General features: G+C 54.2%; 1 protein-coding gene across 17 annotated transcripts in view; it reads right to left on the minus strand.

Annotated features, from left to right (window-relative positions):
• Nucleotides 1–18007, minus strand: part of NRXN2 (neurexin 2) — a 170456-nt gene extending 152449 nt beyond the window's left edge. For all 17 annotated transcript variants that reach the window (XM_072638998.1, XM_072638997.1, XM_072639001.1 and 14 more), the window contains exons 1-2: nucleotides 17792–18007; nucleotides 2778–3887 (exon numbers count right to left, since the gene is read on the minus strand). In XM_072638998.1, the coding sequence (XP_072495099.1) occupies nucleotides 2778–3564 (787 nt within the window). In that variant the 5' untranslated portion in view covers nucleotides 3565–3887; nucleotides 17792–18007. The remainder of the gene's footprint in view (nucleotides 1–2777; nucleotides 3888–17791) is intronic.
• Between the last annotated feature and the right edge of the window lie 1782 nt (nucleotides 18008–19789).

Raw genomic sequence — 19789 nt, forward strand, 5'->3', positions numbered from 1 at the left:
AGAGGGACCTACTTCCTCCATTACAGAGAGGAACCTAAAAGAGTCTGGATCTCTGTTCAAGACCAGGAATGAGTCTTGTACTCCTTGAGGTCTCTATTCCCCATCACAGACTCCCCTTCTGCTCCGCCAGGATGGATAATAGACCCTTGAACTGGGAATCGGGACATTTGGTCCTGAGACATTTAGTCTCAGCTCTGATATTTACCAGCTTTGTAACCCTGAGTAGAGATCCTTTCCCCTCCCTGGTGGGTCTGGTGTTTGGACTAAAGGCCTCTGATCTCCCTTCTAGTTGTGAAGCCTGCGTTCCAGAGGGGGCTTTTGTTGAGAGCCCCCTGGGGCCATACCTCACAAAGGCATCTGGTTCCATGGGGTGTCCATGGCTTGGTGAGTCACTCAAATGCAGCTCAGATTCCTCACCCAGTAAATGGACAGCAGAGTTGAGGATTGACCCTAGCACCAGGGTGGAGGGTAGATTTGAGAAACTGTAGCAGGCTGAGCTCCTTCAAAGAGAGTTCTTGTAGCTCCCAGGCGATTCTACAGACTGATTACAGCCATCAATATGCATCTACAGGATCACATGGGTGTACACACACACATACACACACCACACATTTGTGTAATTCTCCCCCATTCTAATCTGCTTGGGGTTTCTACACATAAACACACCTCTTCAATCAATATCACACACACACACACACACACACACACACAGCCAGATTCCTGGGTGTGCACACACTCACAATTTCACAGCTTACAGAACACCTGAACTCCTGGGAGGAAAGGTGTGAAGGTGTCAGATTAACTTAATATACACAGCCCTTGTATCCCCTGCATCACAACCCAACACTGACAGAGCAATCTTGTCCCTACCTCCACAGCTACATACAGCTACACACAATCAGCCAGAGCCCTCAGCTTACACACATAACCCAGACCCAGGGCTATGTTTGCAGACACACACCACCGCCCACAGCCCTCTGTATGCACACAGCTACTGAGGTGGCCCAGCTCCACACACTCATCTCTCTTCAACTACGCAGGTGCACACTTATCCAGCTATGGAAACAAACAACTGAGCCAGGAGCCCCTCCCCAAGAAAAGAACCCTCCTGGGGCACTTACACAGTCACATACATACCTGCACTGTGGGTTCCACTAGGGGCATGAGTGGGCTCCACTCAGATGGCTCCCCTCACACCTGCTATATAACAGCTGCTACTGAGAACAAAGGGGAAGGAAGCTGACTAAGGACCCTCCCTAAACAGGTGGAGGAGGGTCACTTCCCTGTCCCTTCTCCTCTAGAGGACACACTGAAATGGGGGTTCATGGTTCCCCCCCACCTAATTTACCTTTGGCAGTACCCAGTGAGCAGAGCCTGAGTTCAAACCATTCTCTCCTCTCCCAAAATGCCCCCTCCCTCAAGCAGAAGAGACTAAACTAAGCTGGGTGGCTGCTTTTCTAATCTTCACCCTCACTCCAGGAATCCATCTGCCCACCAGGCAACAACACCTTGGTCCTCTAACATACAATCTGAAGCCTCTAAATTCACTTCCTGAGCAGAATTCCCACTTATGCCCCTTCCTCAAAAATCTACCAGTTCTCACAAAAGGTGCTCATCCTCTTCAAAACTATAATGCTCTCTGCCATCCCCAAGACACTCCCAGACCCTCTCCAACATTGTCCATCCCATAACATCAGGCACCTGAACAGACGGACACATACTCACCCATTCTGCACCTCCATACACCAACCAGCTGAGGAAACTAAGGCTCAGATTGAGGAATGGTCTTGCCTGACTCACAATTTCTCTTTTGTACACATACTCACACTTAGTCACAGGTTCACACATATATGCATACACTTACTTGCACATATCTTCCACTACAAGAATACATTTTTCAATCAACAGCCCTGAAGGGCACTTTGTAAAGAAAGAGTATTGGCCAGGGAGATACCCACCCAACCCCGCCAGAGCTCAAATGGAGAAAGACCTGTGAGTGCCTGGGGGAAGAGGAGAAACAGGAGCAAATGGAAGTGGGAGTATGTGACTTGGGCAAAGAGGGGGCAAAAAGAAAGGGAAGAGTGTACCCCTTCCTCACACAAAGATCCAGTGAAGAGCTGGAGAAAGGTCACAAGAGGTTGGGGATTTGGAAAGAAGAAACATTGGAGAGCATGTGGTCTTGGCCAATGGAAGGCAAGAGTGAAGGGGTCACTTCTGGGACCCACGGATTCCAAGGAGGAAGCTCCCGGGTTGAGGCTTGGATGCAGTAAGGAGGCCCAAAAAGTCTAGAAGGAACAAAAGGTGGAAAAGCAGGTGGCCTAAGCCTGCCCACCTTCTCCCTTCCCCCATTAGAGACAAGATCAGTGGAGCAGGAGTTGGAGGAATGGCATGAGGTTGAGGTGGCAGTGGGGGGAGAGAAGAAAAAAAAGGGGAGACTGAGAAGCAGGAAAGGGGCACCACTGACACCCATACACTTAAAGGTGTGATAAGCTTCTGCCAGGTATGGGAGGCGGGAGAAGAGAAGGGGCCTAGACCCGGGAGTGAGGGAGAAAGGGATTTGGGGGGAGCATGATCAGGGCAAGACTGGCTCTGGGTTCTGTAGAGAGGCTACCTTAAAACCTGCTACTTAAAGATAGGGAATAGCTGAGCCGGGTCTACCGGGTGGGGAGGCCTGAGGGAGAAGGGCCTAGAGAGTACGAGATAAGGAAAGAGCAAAGCAAGGCAGGGAGAAGATGTGCCCCCCACCACTGTCCAGGTCTCGGGTGGCCCCGCCTCACCTTCGCTGCAGAACCTGCCGCCGAAGCCCGTGTGGCTGCAGTCGCAGCCCACCTCGCCCGGGGCGAGCACTGTGCACAGGCCGCCGTTGGCGCACGGGTTGCGGGCCGCGCAGAGCGGGTCGGCGGCTCCCCCGCGGAGGCCCTGGCTGCTCAGCAGGGCGGGTGGCCGCTCTCCCAGCTTCAGGTTGGCCAGGAGCCCGCGGAACGGCGGCTCGTACTTGACGGTGCTGAGCGTGAGCGCCGACAGCCGCACGTCGGGAGGGATGCCGCCCACAAACAGGTCGCTGGCCACCTCCATATGGCGCCGCTTGGAGCGCACTTCGGCGGCGCGAGCTTCGCCGTCCACTGCCAGAGCCGTGCGCCGCGCGTCGCGGGTCAGCAGCACCATGTGCCACCGGTCGTCGGCCACTGGCGTGTCCAGGTGTAGCGTGGCGGGCTCGGCGCACGACAGGGCGAAGCGAAGCCGCAGGCGCCCGTCCACCAACAGCAGCTCCAGGAAGTCGCAGTTGCCGCCGTCGTCCAGGTAGAGCAGCAGGGCGCGTGTGGCGTTGGTGCGCAGGCTGAAGCTGAGCTCGCCACTGCTCGCTGCGCCCGCCCAGCGCCCGTAGCGTGCCCACTGGCCAGGGCCGCCGCCAAACTCCAGGCCCGCAGCGCCCTGGGCCAGGGCGAGCGTCAGCACCAAGGCCAACGCCAGCGCTCCGGGAGGCCCCAGGTGGGGGTCCCGCCTCAGCAGCCGTCGCCTGAGCGCCAGCACCAGGGCCAGCGCCCCGGGCGCCCGGCTCACCATGGAGGCTCTGGCTCTGGGCCGCGCCCCCTGCCTAGGCCCCGGAGGCCCAGCCCTGCCCCGCCCCGCCCCGCCCTAAGGCTTCACAGTCGAAGGTGCATAGGGCCAGAATGGGGGGCTGCCTCCCCCGGGCGTCCTCCAGCGCCCTCGGGCTCCTGCCCGAAGGTTCACTGCGCCATAGCCCCGGCCCCCCGGAGGGGGGGCAGGGAAGAAGAGATCTAGGTGGTGGCGGTGGTTGCTGGGGTGCCTCCCCCGCCGGACTCCAGGGGAAGGAGCCTCTGTCCTCAGGCTCGCTCGGGGTGGGGGGCGGGGGCCGGTGCCTGGGCCTGCGAGAAAACAAACGGGAGGAGGAGAGTGTTAACCGCGTATCCCGAGGCTGGAACACCTCACTGCTTAAGTTGTTGACCTAAGAGAGAGAGAGATTGACAGTTCCTATTTCAGCTTTATTTACTTTTTGATATTTGGGCCATCCTAGCCCTCGGTTTGAGGAGAGTGGACAGGTCATAGGGACAGATGGACACCCAGACAGGGCCAGGCCTGGAACACACTAATAATGCATGGGAAAATAGACACTCAGACTGAGAGAAGACAAGGAGCCAGGAGTGACTTATGGGGACAGGGCACCAGTCACCCAGTCTGAAGAAGACAGATTCATGCCAATGGGAACTCAGTAAAGGAGTGGGGAGGAAGACACACACTCAACAGTCAGTCTGGTGAGAGAACCACATGAGAATTGAGAGGCACCACTTGGGTAGTCTGGAGAGACAGACTGACCCATCTCCAACAACTTGGGGGAACCCTAATAATTCCAAGAATAAAAGAGGAAAAACACTCAGACAGTCTGGGGGAGCCAGAGATGAGAGAGGGAGAGACAAAGACAGAGGACCTATGAAAACCTGGAAAAACTCAGAAAGGAAGAGCGATAGGAGATACCCAGATGGTCCCAGGATTGGATGAGGGGAGAGAGACACAGGGAAAGGACAGTCTGAGTGGAGAAAACAGACATGGGAACATGAACAACCTGAAGCAGACAAGTAGATGGGAGCCAAGTGGACAGTCTGGGGCAGGACTCAGAGAGGGAATGGAGGGCAACACAGGGAGTTGTGAGGTAAGTGGGATGTGAGAGTAGGACCATGGCAGGCAGAAGCCCAGTCCAAGAATAGAGGGAGACCCAACTCCCACATAAAGGGACACCTTTGAGGTTAGTGAGGACCCAATTGAGCTTTCCAGGTCTGGACCCTCCAGGCTACATTCATAGGACCCAGGGAGTAGAGCCAAGGCAGAGGGAGATAACCCTTAGATAACCTGGGGAATAATTGGCAGGGGGACAGGACAAGCAGAGACACTAGCAACTTGAAGGCCATGGGATTGCACCCCAAGCCACTCCTCTACTTTTCCTGACATCCCAGCCACCCCCACCCCCCAACCACCAGCTCTCATCAGCCCCTGAGGCTGGATAATGAAGCTGCTAAATAATTCATTGGGATTAATTAAATGCCGATTCATCAATGGTCTCAATGGATAACCAGCGTCCAGGAAAAGGGGTAAGGGAAGCAAATGAGGACCCAGGTATCCAGTTCCCCAGCCTCCAGTCTCCCCACGCCTTCCCCCAGCCTCCCAAGAGCTAGGAGCATTCTAACTCCAGGGTTACAGTCCTCCCACCATCCCTTTTTCCCTCCCTGGCCACACTCAGTTCCCCAGATAGATGATCCACCTTCCCACTCTCATTTTCTAGTCCCAAGGTCCCACCCCCTCCAGGTACCCAACTTGGAGGAGCCTTTAGCTTCTCCCCAACACCTTCTCCTTCTGGGGTGTGGGCTGACCCCTATGGCACCAGCTTCCCCCCATCCCACTCTCTCAGTCTCCCCAGTACTGGGGGAGCCACCAACCATTAGGCGACTAGGTTCATTTGCATAAAATTGCCTTTCTGAAATGATTACCCTTGTAACGGGCTGTCAGAGAGCAATTTATACCCCGCGCACCGCCAGGGAGGGGAATTTGCATCTCGTTAAACTCCTGAGTCGTAATTATTTATATCCAACAACCCTCCTGAATATTGCATCGATTTTATTTTGGGGAGGGAGGGAGGGAGGAAGGAAGGAAGGGGAGAGACTCAGGGAGGAGACAGAGATTGGAGAAAGAGGAGGGGAGAGGGAGGAGGGGCAAGGAATCTAGAGAAAGAGGGCTGGAAGAAAGGAGAAGGAAAGAGCAAAGGGGAGATGGACAGAGAACACAAAGAAACAAAGGGAGAGAAAATGTAAAAGGAAGTAGCGGTAGATGAGAGCTGATGTGAGAAGATACGGTGCAGGAAAGGAGCCAATAGGGAAGGGACAGAGAGGTACAGTGGTTAGGAGAATGGGGTGATCAGTGGTCAGTGTAGGGAGAAAGCAACGGTGTGATGAGTCCAGGAAGAAAAGGACAAGGACGTGATGTCATGGGTAAAGGAATATGGAAAGAGGAAGAAAAATGAGAGGCAGAAAGTGGGAAAAGTGTGATGAAAATGAAAGATGGGGACAGGGGGGAGGGAATTTAGAACTGAAAGTGACCACATTGAGTCCACTCGCTTCGTTTTACAGAGGAGGAAACTGAGGCTCATAGGGGGATGTGATGGTTAAAATGGGATGGGGAAAGGGAGATTCGAACCCAGGTCTCCTGCCTTCAAATGCAGTGTTATCTCCCCTATTCCCCTCCCCAGTACCCACAGAGATATAGGAAAGAGGAAAGGAATGAAGTAAAAGAGGGAGGAGAGTCAAGAGGAGAACTCGAAAGCATGGGGAAAGTAGAGAAAGGAGCTGGTCTTCTACACTTGCTCCTTGGGTAGACAGAACCCTAAGCCCCCAGGCCCAGGGTCTCCTCTACTGCTCACCACCCCACCAGGCTCCCCCTTCAGCCTTTCCCCCTCACAGTTGGGATTGGCCCAGTGGACCCAACCCCACCACAGAAGCCAGGCCTTCTGACCCTAGTCATGCCTTTCCCCTCAGACCTTTCTCTGGCTGGCCTTCCTCCCCCTCTTCCTCCTCCATTTTCTTCATCCCCCTTGATCTTCTACCCTCTCTCCTTCATCCTCCTCCAGTCCTCTTTCTCCCTCTCTTGTTCCCCCTTCTTCATCTTCATCCTTTCCCCTCCTCCTCCTCCCCTTCATCTCCCCTCATCTTTCCTCCTCTTCATCATCTTCCCCCTCCTACATTCCCAAGGGGCCACCCAGGACCTAAGCCTCCAAGGCCCCACTCCCCCAGACGGCTGGCAAGGGGTTATATATAGCCACTTCGTTTCTCGCCTCCTCATTGGGTAATGGGGGATAATTAACATGCTCAGGCTAATTAGCCAATCAAATTAAATGCAGCACCTGCTCCCAAGCTGATTGATGCCCTTCCCTCCCCCCCCCCAGTCTCTCCCCCACTCCAGGGAAGGTGGAGGGGTGTCCCTGGGGAGGGGGAGGAGAATGTAAGGCAGAATCTAGGAAAGAAGAGAAGTCTCCCTCCCTATCCTGGCAGGGGGCTGGGAACTCAGTAGGTGCTTAGCAGTAAGACCTCAAAAAATGACTGAGCTCCCCTCTCCTGTCCTTCCTCTCTCTTGCCTTCTATTTCTCTGGGGAGGGGAGGAAGGGAATAGACATTTATAGAGCACCTACTATGTGCTGCCAAGCACTGTGCTAAGCTCTTTACAACTATTATCTCATTTGATCCTCACAAAAACCCTGCAAGGTAGGTGGCATTATCATTCTCAATTTACAGTTGAGGAAACCGAGGCAGACAAAGATTAAATACTTGCCTGGGGTCATACAGCTAGTACGTGTCTTAACCTGAATTTGAACTCAGATCTTCCTGCACAACACCACCAACTGCCTCTCTGTCTCTGTCTCTCTCTCACTCTCTTGGTCTGTCTGCTTCCCTCCACCCCCACCACACCTGACATCCTCCTTTCTGGACTCTATTTTAGGGAGGGAATTAATTAGCTATTGATTTCTGCTGGCTGAGGGAATGGGATTTCATGTTGCTGTCCACATGCCCCAGCTTAGTGAGGGGTTGGGCGGGGGGGGGGGGGGGGGGGGGGGTCAGGGCAGGACAAGAGGGCCCTTTCAGCCCTCTCTCTATCTCACACACACACACACACACACACACACACACACACACAGCATATTCCAACACTTGTGCTGAGAGCCCCTGTGCAGAGCTGGGGAGTCACCCCAGAACAGAAAAACCCTGACAGCCAGAGCCATGAATAGGGAAATGAGGGGAGGAAGGGCCTTTGGGTAAGATCCACAGGCTGAACAGCAAGATTCTGGTACCAGTGCAGAAATAAGGGAAGGGACCAAAGGTTTGGAGCATGTGGACCAGGGCGGGGAACCAACACATCTATGTCCTGGAAATGACAAAACTATTCGAGGCTCCTCTGGCTCAACAGATGTGAGGGAAGGCAATTTGGAAGTCAACATGCTTTGGGTAAGTCATTTCCTTCCATCTGAAAAATGAGGGGGGCCAGGCTGAAAGATGCTTCAGGTCCCTTCCACCTCTGATATTTTATGGTTCTCCTTCCAGCCCTGATGTTTCATATTCTAAGGGTCCTCCCAGCTCAAATGCTATAAGCCTAATTCTGTGTCTGAAGGTCCCTCCATATTCTGCCATTCTGTATTCTGAGCCCTCCCCAGTTCTGACATTCTGTGTTCTAAGTTCTCTTTCCAGTTCTAATGTTCTGAATTCCAAGGTTCCTCTCAGCTCTGACATTCTCTGCTCCAGTGTCCAAGGTCCCTTGGAGCGCTGACAATCTATTCCATCTGAGATAAAGCAACACTAAGGCTGAGCAATGCTCCCATCTCCAACGGGAATGGGTCAAAGCCCTGGATTCCCTGGTTGGTGAGAGGTTTGGAGGAGCCCTAGGCAGCACTGGAACTGACCCATCATTCTGCACTCCAGGTTCCCGCCTCCAGTGCTAGGCATGTGGTTATGGGCATGAGGCTGATGGGGGCACCTGTGTGCCTACGGAAGGGGAAGGAGCCCAGCTTGAGTGAAGGTGTGACTCAGCAAGTCTGTGCATGCACGCACACATAGGTCAGGCATGCCTGCACACTGAAAGGCACAGCTGTTTTCCATGTATGACTGTGAAGGACAGAGCCTAGATGACAGGATGAGACAGTGTCTAGGACTTGTTCCCTACACTCAGCCCATCAGGACTTGTTCTCCACCCACTGGACAGACTGAAACCAGTGCCAGCAAGGGTCAGGGAAAAGGAGGTGAAGCCTCTAAACCCTTTTCATTCCTGAGGTTCCTAACCTGGAAGCCTATGAGCCAAGCGCAGATACTTCCCCAGGAGGGAAGGAAGCCAGTGGGACAACTATGAACACCTGAGTTCTCTATCCTGGCCCCTGGAGAATATGCTGAAGAGACAGAAGCAGCCTCCAGTGTTTCTTTGCAGCCTATCTTCCCAGCACCTGCTCCTCTCTCTGAGCCCAGGGAGCTCTCCAGGATTCACCCTGTCCCCAGTGCCTCTCCCCTCCTCTTCCCTCTCACCCACTCACTCCAAGCATGCCTGCCTCTCAGACTAGGAAGTCCCACCCAGGAGAGACTCAGACTCTCTCTGTTCTCCCTACATTATCCCCACCCCCCAATCCAGTGACTTCACCTAGTCCTGATGCTGGTTAGACCATGACTAGAGAGAAGTGCTCCATTCTGAGCACCACAATCTAAGAAGGGCATTGATGAGGCAAAGAGCATCCAAAGGGGGCAGCCGGGATGGCCATGGCTGGGAACCATGTCTTATGATGCCTTCTCCACTAAAGAACTTGAACAAGAGGATGCTCCCATTTACATGAGCCTCCTTCCAGGCCCCTCAGGTGGAAGGTAAGGATGGGGTTGGTTCTGCTTGACCCTAAAGAGCAAAACTGAGCAAACAGTGGAAGGGCAGTGAAACACATTTGGGCTCAATTAGGCTCAAGTGTTGCCTCGTGCCAGGCACTGTGAAAGGCCCTGAGATACAAAGACAAGAACTGGACAAAGTTGGCCTCGGGAAGTTTACCTTCCACTGGAAGACTACAAGGTGTGCACACAGAAGGATGGACTGGGGGGAGGTAGGTGACAGAGATCTTTCAGAGGAGGTGGCCCCTCAGCTGAGCCTTGAATGGGGAGGGAGAGCCTAGGGATTCCAAAAGATGAAGTTGAGGAGACCAGTTGAATTGAAATGCAGAATGAGGAATGTGAACTCCTACAAAGACAAGTGGCAGCCAGGGTTTTCAGTGCCAACCACAGGAGTTGGTCCTTCTCCCAAGAGCCCAATAGGCAGCCACTAAAAATCAGGAGAACCAAGGGGTCAAATTCATACTTTAAGAAAATCACTTGGGCAGCTGGTTTGGAGGCTAGGTTGGAGATAGAAGAGCCTGGAAGTGACAAGACCACCTGGAGTGGTCCAGGTCAGAGGTGATGAGAGAAGGTGATTGAGCTGTGAGGGATGACAAATATGGTGACTCCAGAGATGCATGGAGACACAGACCAATGCAGAAGGAAAGAAATCAAGAGACACAATTGCTATAACAACCTAAACCAAAGAAACATGAAATGTCTGTGACAAATTTCCAGAAACACCTTGACCCCGAAGACAGAATAAAAGAAGACACTTCCCCCCACCCATTTTCAGAAGTGGGGGTCTGTGGGTGTGGAGCATTGCATGACATATTCAATTTTTTGGCTCTATTAATCCATTTTTGCTGAACCTATTTTCTCTTCCACTTTTTTCTTTTCTAGAAAAAAGGTTTATTTATAAGGAATAACCCTCTGGAATAGAGAGCAGGAGGGAGGGTGAGGCTGGTGAATCTGGGCAGCGTGAAAACTTTAAAGAAAGTTTTAGCAATTGGTTGTTTGGAGAGAAGGGGGTAAAAGAGGAGATGATCCAAGGATAATATCAAAGTTGTGAACTAGGCGATTAGAGGTTCATGCCTTCGACAGAACTAGGCAAGTTAGAAAGAGGAACGAGCTTAGGGAAAAAGCAAGTGAACTCTGTTTTCGATTTGTTAAGCAGGAGATGCCCAGAGGACATCCAGGGGAAATGTCCAGCCAGTTGCTGGAGGCGCAGGGCTGGAGCTCAGTAGAGAGATGAAGGCTGGATATAGAAATCTGGGAATCTTCCGGAGATAATTGATCTCCTGAGAGCACATGAGATCACCAAGAAAAAGCTGGGAGGCCAGAAGAGGGCCATGGAAGGAGCCCTGGGCTACACCCGAGCAGGAGGGCCACACATGGAGGATGACCCAGCAAAGGAGATAGTGAAGAATTTCAAAGGCAAAAGGAAAAACCTCCCTTCAGTGGGCAGTTTCCTGAAGAGGGGTGGGCAGTGTGCCGGCCATCACCTCCCAGAGATAGCCCTTTCTTTAGAGGCTAGGCCCCAGCTCCCAGCCCAGCTGCAAAATCCAACCAATGAACTCACAGGAAGACTCCCTGGGAGCTGGGCCCAAGTTCAGAGGCTGAGCCCCACCCTCGGCACACCCAGTGCTCTGGGGGCTGACTGCCTCACCGCCCCACCTCCTTCCACCTGACTCTCCTACAGGGTCCAGTAACCTGCTGCTCAAACAGAAGTGGTCCCCACTGCACATTCGCTGCCAACCTGGGCCATGAGCTGCTAGTGCCAGATGGCTGAAGCATTCCACTCAGGGTTCCTGCCTTGCCACTGGCCCAGGACCCATTGTGATCTGGGCTTGGGCTCAGGCCCTGTGGTGCTTTCCAAGGGAAATGCAGTGGAGGCACTCTGCCATCCTGGGACAGCCTCCTCTGTATGCCACCTGACTTAGCAGTGAGCCTTATAGCAAAAGAGTCAGTCAGAAGTCTTCCCTTTCTGCTCCAGCAAGAGGGTCCAGTCCCCTCTGGAGGGTAAAATCTGGAAAGAAACTTAGAGAACCCTAGACCAACCTGCTTCTTTTTCAGAGAAGGAAACAGAGGCCCAGAGAGGTCATGACTTGCCGATGGTCATAGAAGTGGCAGAGTGGGATTTGAACACAGCATCTCTGTCCCCAAGCCCAGTCCTCTTTCTGCTACCCCAGACGGCCTCTTGTGTTGAGGTCACAGTATGATCCAAGGAAGCCAGATGTCCATGATGACTCTCATGCCCACCAGAGATTCAAAGGAGGCCCCAAAGGCAGGTCCAGACCCTGAGGTCAAAGACTGCAAGGACACCCTCCCTTTCACACTTTCTGCCTCCATACTCCAGCAGGTTGGAACTCCCCAAACCCTCCTCCTGACTCAGTCTCCTCCGTAGGTAAACTCTGCTGAGGAGCTACTCTGGAGGGCAGAAGGCATCTATGACCTGATCTGTGATTACTGCAAATTCAGTTATTCCCACATTTTCAGGGTCCCTGCAGGGCCTGGAGCAGCGGCCACCATGCCAAAGCTGACACTGTACCCATGCTCTACCTCTGACCCCTGGCCATCCTGGTTCTAGTGGCCAAGGCCAGTGGCACTGGGTGCCTGGAGCTTCACTTCTCTTTTTCACCCAGCTCTCTTGGCAGTCCTCTGTTTAAATCCCACATCCCACATAACCAAAGTGTCCCAATTGGGAGAGAACCCAATGAGAGGCCATACAACCCAAATTCATCATGGTCCAGAGAAGTGACTAGCCCAAGGTCACATGATCCAGAAAAGAGCCCAACTCCTCGAGCATGCCCTGCCCCACCTTGGACTCTACCAGTAGGGTCACACTCTCTGCAGGGCCCCCATCTAATCCTCTCTCCATGGTCAGAGCCCCTACTTGGTAGGGTGATGCTCTCTGGCCAGTTCCAAAGCTGCTGCTGCTGCTGCTGCTATCTCAGATAGGGCCCAGTTCCCAAGGACACTCCTGACAGCCAATAACCCATCCGTAACTGCCTTTCTTCCCCTGACAGCCTTGCTACCTGGCAATGCCAGGCCTCCCCCAAGGCCTTTCCAGCCCAGATGGGAGCAAAGAAGCCTCCTATTAACACCAGTTGGGACCCAGGAAAACCTGAGTTTCCTGTCATGCCTTCAAGAAACCTCAGGTCAATCCAGCCTAATGAGTAGCATCCCTTATGCCCCTTATTTGTCTCCATCAACCCTGCTCCCCCAAAGAGAGGAGCCCCTGGGAACACCTGGGCCCAGCAGGGAGCACTAGCAGAGAGAGAGGAGGGAGCCTTCCAACCTCAAGTCCACAAACAAATCCCCCACCAGGGCTGAAATCAAAAGGGTTAGAGTTGGAGTCTGCTTTGCTATTTGCCACCTGTCCAACCATGGGCAAGTCCCATCCTTAAACCATGCTTCCTCTGCAGAACAAAGGGGTTGGGCCAGACAGGCTAAGATCTTTTCTCTTTGTGGCATTTTGTGTTCTAGAGGCTGCTGGTGGCACGGTGAGTAGAACTCAAGGGCTAGAGTGAGGAAGACCTGAGTCCAAATCCAGCCTCCAACACTTATTAGCTGTGTCACTCTAGGCAAGTCACTTCACCTCTGTTTGCCTCAGTTTCTCCAACTGTGAAATACAGATTATAACAGCACTTACTATTTGTAGAAGCACTTAGGGCAGTGCCTATAAATACTTATTCCTTCCCTTCCATATGTGCTATGGTTCCTCCCAGTTCTGATGATTATTTGTGTGATGGTGGGCAAATCAGTTTTCTCCTCTGTACAATAAGGGAGTTGGTCAAGACTGCCTCCGGGGTTCCTGCTAGCTCTGGACCTGAGACCCTGCGATCCATCCTAGCTCTGGTATATCACCTTTTGCCTTGAGATGGAGTCTCTGCCCTGTGCTCTCTGAGGACAGAGGCTAGGGTTTAGTCATTGTGTATGGCCTGCAATGCCCTGCACAGTGCCCTGGACCTAAGAAGGCACTTCATGGAGGTTTGTTGAATGAATAAGTGATAGTGGTATATTGCACATACAGAAGGATTAAGGGTGGTGGTGGGAGTGGGGAGGAAGTCTTTTCACACACATGATCACACTCGGGCACACCCCAGGGGGGCCATGGGAGCAGCATTTTGTCAGGTCTGCCTCATGGGTGGGCTGAAAGAGGCAGGAGAATGCGGGGAGATATGTATGCCAAAGCCCAGGAGGGAGACCAAGCACCCTCAAAGGGTGGCTGGCAGCACATGGGCACAGCCAGGGTGTCAGAGGAATTACCCAGGGAAGGTTAGAGGGAAGAGGGTAGGGAGCATGAGGGATCAAAAGGGTAGGGAATATGAGGGCCATGGGGAGGTGGGACACACCCCTGGGATTGTGTGAGGGGCTCACAAGAACAGGTGTGAGTGGGAGATTGGAACTAGGAGAGTGGGGAGAAGTGTGACGAGAGTGGGGATGGGAAGTTCTCAGCAATTATAGTAATCCCTGACCAAACTATCATTTTAAAGTTTGCAAAGCCCTTCACCTACATCACCTCATTCTTCTGTGAAGGAGGCAATTAACCCCATTTTACAGAGAGAAAACTGAGGCTCAGGGAAGCTTGCCCAGGACTACTCAGTTAGTAAGTGTATGAGGCAAGTCTTTGTCATTTCAAGGCCAGTACTCTGTCCACCGTTCCACACTGCCTACGATGTGTATGACCTTGTATAAGAAAGGTCCTTGGCTTCTATGGCTTCAGTTTCTCCATCTTTAAAATGGGAGTGGGGAGGAGTAGACCAGAATGAGAGAGAGAGAGAAAGAGAGAGAGAGAGAGAGAGAGAGAGAGAGAGAGAGAGAGAGAGAGATTGTGTGTGGGAGAGAAAGAGAGACAAGAGAGAGAGATTGTGTGTGTGTGACAGAGAGAAACAGAGACAGAGACAGAGAGAGAGAGAGAACAATCAGTCTGTCCATGTTGGGGCTAGGTTCTCTGGAAAGATGTGTTGGGAAACACAGGCTGTTTGTGAATGTACCCTGTAACTGCACGCATGCGACTGGAGTAAAGTGTTGCTGGCATGTGTGCAACTGACTCAGGGGTGTGAGCATGGGTGTACACCAAGGATGTGTGTCTGGGAATGTGTAAGGGGCTCATATTCATGTATATGGGGTATCCACAAAGCAACATCAGAGAATGTCAACACTACAAGGTCCAAGCACCCTTCAGACACTACTTGTGTGACTCTGAGTGGGTCATTTGACCCTCCTGAGACTCAGTTTCCCCATTTAGTAATATAAGGAGGGTGGACTTGATAACCTCTGGGGTACCTTCCAGCTCTAAATCTATGATCTCAAGACCTTGTTTTACAAAATGAGGAAACAGAGAAAGAAAGGAGAGGAAAAGAGGAGAAGATAAAGAGAAAAGGAGAGTAAAGAGACAGACAGACAGAGAGATAGATAGGGAGACACAGAGACAAGGAGAGACAGAGACAGAGACAGAGAGGGAGAGAAAGCGTTAGCTGTGAATTACCAATAGACTGCCAGAGAAGCCTAAGACTGGGACAGTGGCATTTAGTTTCCTGTGGTCTGTATGGGTGTGTAGTGGTATGAGGTGAGGGGAGCAGGGGGGAGGGGGCAGGGTGTGCGGGGCAGAGGAAGGCAAAAAGAAAGAAGCAAACATTTATTAAACGCCAGGAACCATACTAAACACTGGACAAAAATTATCTCATTTGATCCTTACAACGATCCTGGGAAGAAGGTACCATAATTATCACTATTTTACAGTTATGGAAACTGAGGCAGACAGAGGTTAAATACTTGCTGTGAGTCATATAGCTATTAAGTGTCTAAGGCCAGATTGGAACTAAAGTCCCAATGACTCCAGGCCCAACTCTCCAGCCACTATGCCACCAGCCTCCCCTTCCCCTCTCCTCCCATTATCAAGTATGTGGGGAGAGGAGAAGGCCAGGACTATGAAGGGGTTGGGGGGGAGGGGGAAGTTGGTCAACTCGGGCACATAGAGACCAGGACACAAGTGCTGGGAAAAAAAACTGCAGCTGGGTGTGTGTATATGTGTGTATGTGTGTAGAGAGGGTAGGAGGGAGTGGTAGAGGGCCTTTGGGGGTGTGGTTGAGGGAGACCTGTGTATCAGGGCTATGGGGCCTGTAGGGGGAGTGTGTGTGTGTGTGTGTGTGTGTGTGTGTGTGTGTGTGTGTGTGTGTGTGTGTGTGTGTTGGGGAACCAAGTGCCTGTGGGTGGCAGGCAGAGTGAGGTGTGTGTCTGGGCGAGTGTGGGTGGTGTGCATGATGAGATGAGGATTGTATACACAGGTGTGTGTATGAGAGAGAAAGAAGAAAGAGATCCTGTAGGTGTGTGTCTGGGTGTGAGGCTGTATCAGTGTCACTAGGGGTGGGGACTGAAGCAGTTGGAGGAGGAAGGGGCTGCCAGCCCTCTGAACCCTGGAAATCCTTCACACCACCCAAAGGAAAGACGGCAGAGATCTCCCGAGTTCCTTGTTGGGGCCCAGGACCAGGCTACTGCTAAAGGGGGAGGGATGGGATAAGGGCTTCAGCCCCCAAGAACAAGCCAGAGGCATCCAAGGAGCTGGCTCTCAGCCCTGATCTCTGACTCTGAGGCTTGGCTGACTGACTGACTGGGTCTTATTCAAGGATACCTTCAACCAGAAAGCGAACAACTCCCAACCCGGAATGGCTACCCTTCTTCTTTTCCCACACCTAGAAGCTAGTCTAGCCTTACCCCCTCCCCTTTCCTATCCTGAGTTCCACATCCCCTCCAAGCTCAGATCCCAGGGCTCCTGGAAGCATCCCCTATCCTAGAAGAGTCAGGAGTGGCAATGTACTGGGCAAGTCACCCCTGACCCCTCTTTTGCTCTCCTGCCTCCCTCTTCCTTCTCTCTCTCTGTCTCTGTCTCTCTATCTCTCATTTCTGTCTCTCTGTCTTTATTTCTGTCTCTGTCACACATACACACACACACACACACACACACACAGCCCCCCTGAGCTGTAGAAGATGGGGGTGAATGAAATAGAAGACCAGCCCTCTCCCTACAGAAAAAGCAAACCAAGCCCTCCTAATGTGCTAATGTGGGGAAATATAGGGGGAGGGGCACAGACGGGGAGGGCCACACAGAGGGGGAGGGGCAGGGGCAGGAAAAAGCTGAGCTGGGAGCATCGGAGGCACAGGCCCTGAATTTCCCCCTTTCCCAGGGTCATTCAGTGGATGGCCCTCATAGCCCTGGGAAGATTTGGTGGTAGACAGAAGTCCTCCAGACTAATGATCCATTAGGACTTTGAGGCTCCTTGATTCAGGCCTAGGCAACCCCAGCCCACAGTGTCCTCTCAGCCCCTTGACCATCTGCTATCTCCCACCCCCAGGAAAGAGGCCCTTTCCCACCCTCCCAGCAGAACAGCCAGCACCCCCAATTGCATCCCTCCTCAGACCCAGATCTGCTCTCCATGGCTCCCAAGGACCCTTCCTCCTTCCTCTCCTCCGAGGAGGGAGCGCAGGGAGGGTGCTGTGTTCTCCTCTCCTCCTGCAGCCTCCTCTGGCCATAACCTTCTCCTCCCCGCAGCCTCCAGCCTTCCTCCTCTACCCCAGCTCCTCCAGAGCTCCCCATTTCCCCGTGGGCCAATCCTAGCCACCCCGCTTTCAGTTCTTCTCTTTCTCCATCTCTTTCCGTGCATCTTTCCCCAGACCACAAGCTTCCTTCCTTTCTCTCAGTCATCCCAGTCTCGCCTGGCCTCAACCTCGGTCCATCTCCCCCTTTCCTGCCTGGGGACACCTCCAACTCCTTCCTAGTAACCTCCCCTCTCCCGGATTCCATGTATCCCTCTCCTCCCTCCGCCCCCCAGTTATTCCCAGTCCACACTGGTGGAAGGCAGTGATTTCTCCATCTCCCTTCTCTCCAGAATCTTTCCCCCCTCCCCTCTATTGCGATCTCTCCTCCCTCCCTACTAATCCCGGTCCTCTCCAGCTTCTCTGCAGACCCTTCAGAAGACAACAGCCCCTCCTCCCCTCCCCCTCCCGGCACTGCCACCGCCAGGGAGGGGGCGCAGATTGGGGGAGTCCTCCAAGACTCAAACATCCGGCACCCCCATCCTGCTCCAGGGAAAACCCTCTAAATCAGCCCCCCGTCCATGGACTCTCAATGAAGCGATGTCTCAACGCTCCCGGCACCCCGACCCCCCCCATCCACCTCAAACCCAGCCCCTCCCAGCCTTCTCCCGGCTCTCCAGCCCCCCAGACCTCCTCAGCCCCACCCCCTCTCACAAACACCCCCCCCGGCAGCTGCTCCCCGCCCCCACAGTCAGACCCCGGCCTCTCCCACCACCCCCCCCCTCGCCCTCCGTGCTCTCGCACCGCCCCCTCCCCTCCCCCCTGGGCCCCCGCCCCTCTCCGCCGCAGCCCCCCCATACCTGGCTCTGGGGGTGCCTGAGGCCCCGGTCCGGCTGGCGGGGGGCGGGGGGTGGGGGGCAGGGAGAGCCCGGAGCCAGGAGCTGGCGCGTGCTTCCTCTCTCCTTCCCTCCCCAGTCCCGCCGCGGTCCTGCTCTGAGGATGCTCAGCCGGGGAGGGAGTCAGGGCGGCTGCTCCCGCCGCCGCATCCCTGCAACAGCGACTGACGGCAGCCACCAGCGCCGCGCCCCCGCCCCCCGCGCCGCCTCATTGGGCCAGGCGGCCCGGACGGACGCGGCCCGCGGCCAATGGGGGGCCGCAGGCTGCGCCGCTCCTACCCCCGCCTGCCCCCGCCCGTTATTCACTCCTCTAGCCCTCATCCTCCCGCCTGCTCCCCGAAGCCAGGCGTCCTGCGCTCCCTGCGCCCTGGGCTCCCGAGTCCGGCGCCTGCCTGCTGCCTCCCCTTGGAAAACCAGGGCAGGGAGGCGCTGGGCCCCGGATGGCCTGGCCCCCAGCCCCTCCTCGCCCTGGTGCCCCCCCAGAGACCCCTAGCCCGGCAAGGCGGCCCACGTGGACGTGGTGTCGAAGTCGCTGCGTCCTCACCCCGGAGACAAGCCGGAGACCCCAGACCCCGCCGAAGGGCTAGGGATGGAGGGAGGGGGCTAGGGCAGGGAGTGACCCCCACATCCCGTAGCAGGGACCGGGGGTCTGGCTGCAGGGGTGAGGACACCGACCCTGGCAGCCCCTGAGCGGGTCACCCTGGCCCACCTGCACCCCTGTCTCTCCCAAACAGGGCCAGGAAGGCTGCCTAGAGGAGAGGGGAAGGTGCTGAAGAGCAGCCCCTGAGGCAGGGGTCGTGGCAGGCCAGGCTCAGAGTCAGAGTAGGAGGGGAGGGCCTGTGAGAAAAGGAGTGTGTATATCTGGAGGCTCCTTCTCCCTGCCTCTGGCCAGGAAATCCTCTCTGTTCAAGAGCTGGGATTCCCCAAACAGACCCAGGAGGGGAGAGGGGAGGGGGGTCCAGAAAGAATGAGAGGGAAGTGTCTTCCTTGGGCCTGCTCCTCCCCCAGTCCCTGCAGTCAGGAGCCAGGATGGGCAGCAGCTCTGTGTCTGTGTGTCTGTCTGCTCTGGATCTTTCTGTTGGGGGTGGGGGGGGAGTAAGTTTGAGGAGGGGGTGGGAATGTGAACACATGTCTCTGCATTGGAATGTCTGCATTGGTATGTGTCTGTCTACACCAACCTGTGTATATATGTGTGTGTTCATAGCTATAGTGAGGTGACACAGTTTCATTCACTCAGTACTCCTCTGAGCCTTTTATGGGCCAGGCCCAGTGCATGGGGTAGGGGGGTGTTCTGACCACAGCAGTCTAGGGACAGGGACAGAGTTTGCATAGATTTCCCCTCAATCCTGGGGATTCAGTTAGCCTCCATTGGCTGGTCCTACACATTTCCAGAGTGGGTCAAAGGGTAAGGGTTCACCCAGACACCCTTCCTCTAACATAAACCCAGAGCCCAGTACAATGACTGGCCTGACATTTAGTAGATTTCTAAGAACCCAGCTCCATCTCACACTTTATCTCTACACAATTCATTCCCCTGTGGGTCCTACACCAACAAGTCAAGGAGTATTTCTGTAGGCCTATCCCTGGGCTTTGAGCAAGCCATGACCTTGGGGAGAGCCCTCCCCTTCCCAAAGACCAGCCTGAGAGGAGCTCAGCTGTAAGAATGCTGAGTCAGGGGGGCTGAGAGAGCAAGTCCAGGTGTCAGGTCCCAAGAAAGTCCCCCTTCCACCAGCTACATGCCCTGGCCCCTGCACCCCACACTTGCTTAATCCCCCCCATGTTACAATCCTTTCAGAACTTCTGAAGGTACCCTCACACACACACACACACACACACACACACACACACACACACACACACACACACACACACACACACACACCTGCGCAAGGATCAAATGGCTCGCTAGGCCAGGGCTAAGGAAGGGCTGAGCCTAGGCTCTCTCCTTCCTATCAACCTCAG

The sequence above is a fragment of the Notamacropus eugenii genome, chromosome 2, assembly GCF_028372415.1.
Source record: "Notamacropus eugenii isolate mMacEug1 chromosome 2, mMacEug1.pri_v2, whole genome shotgun sequence".
NCBI classification, from domain to species: Eukaryota; Metazoa; Chordata; class Mammalia; order Diprotodontia; family Macropodidae; genus Notamacropus; species Notamacropus eugenii.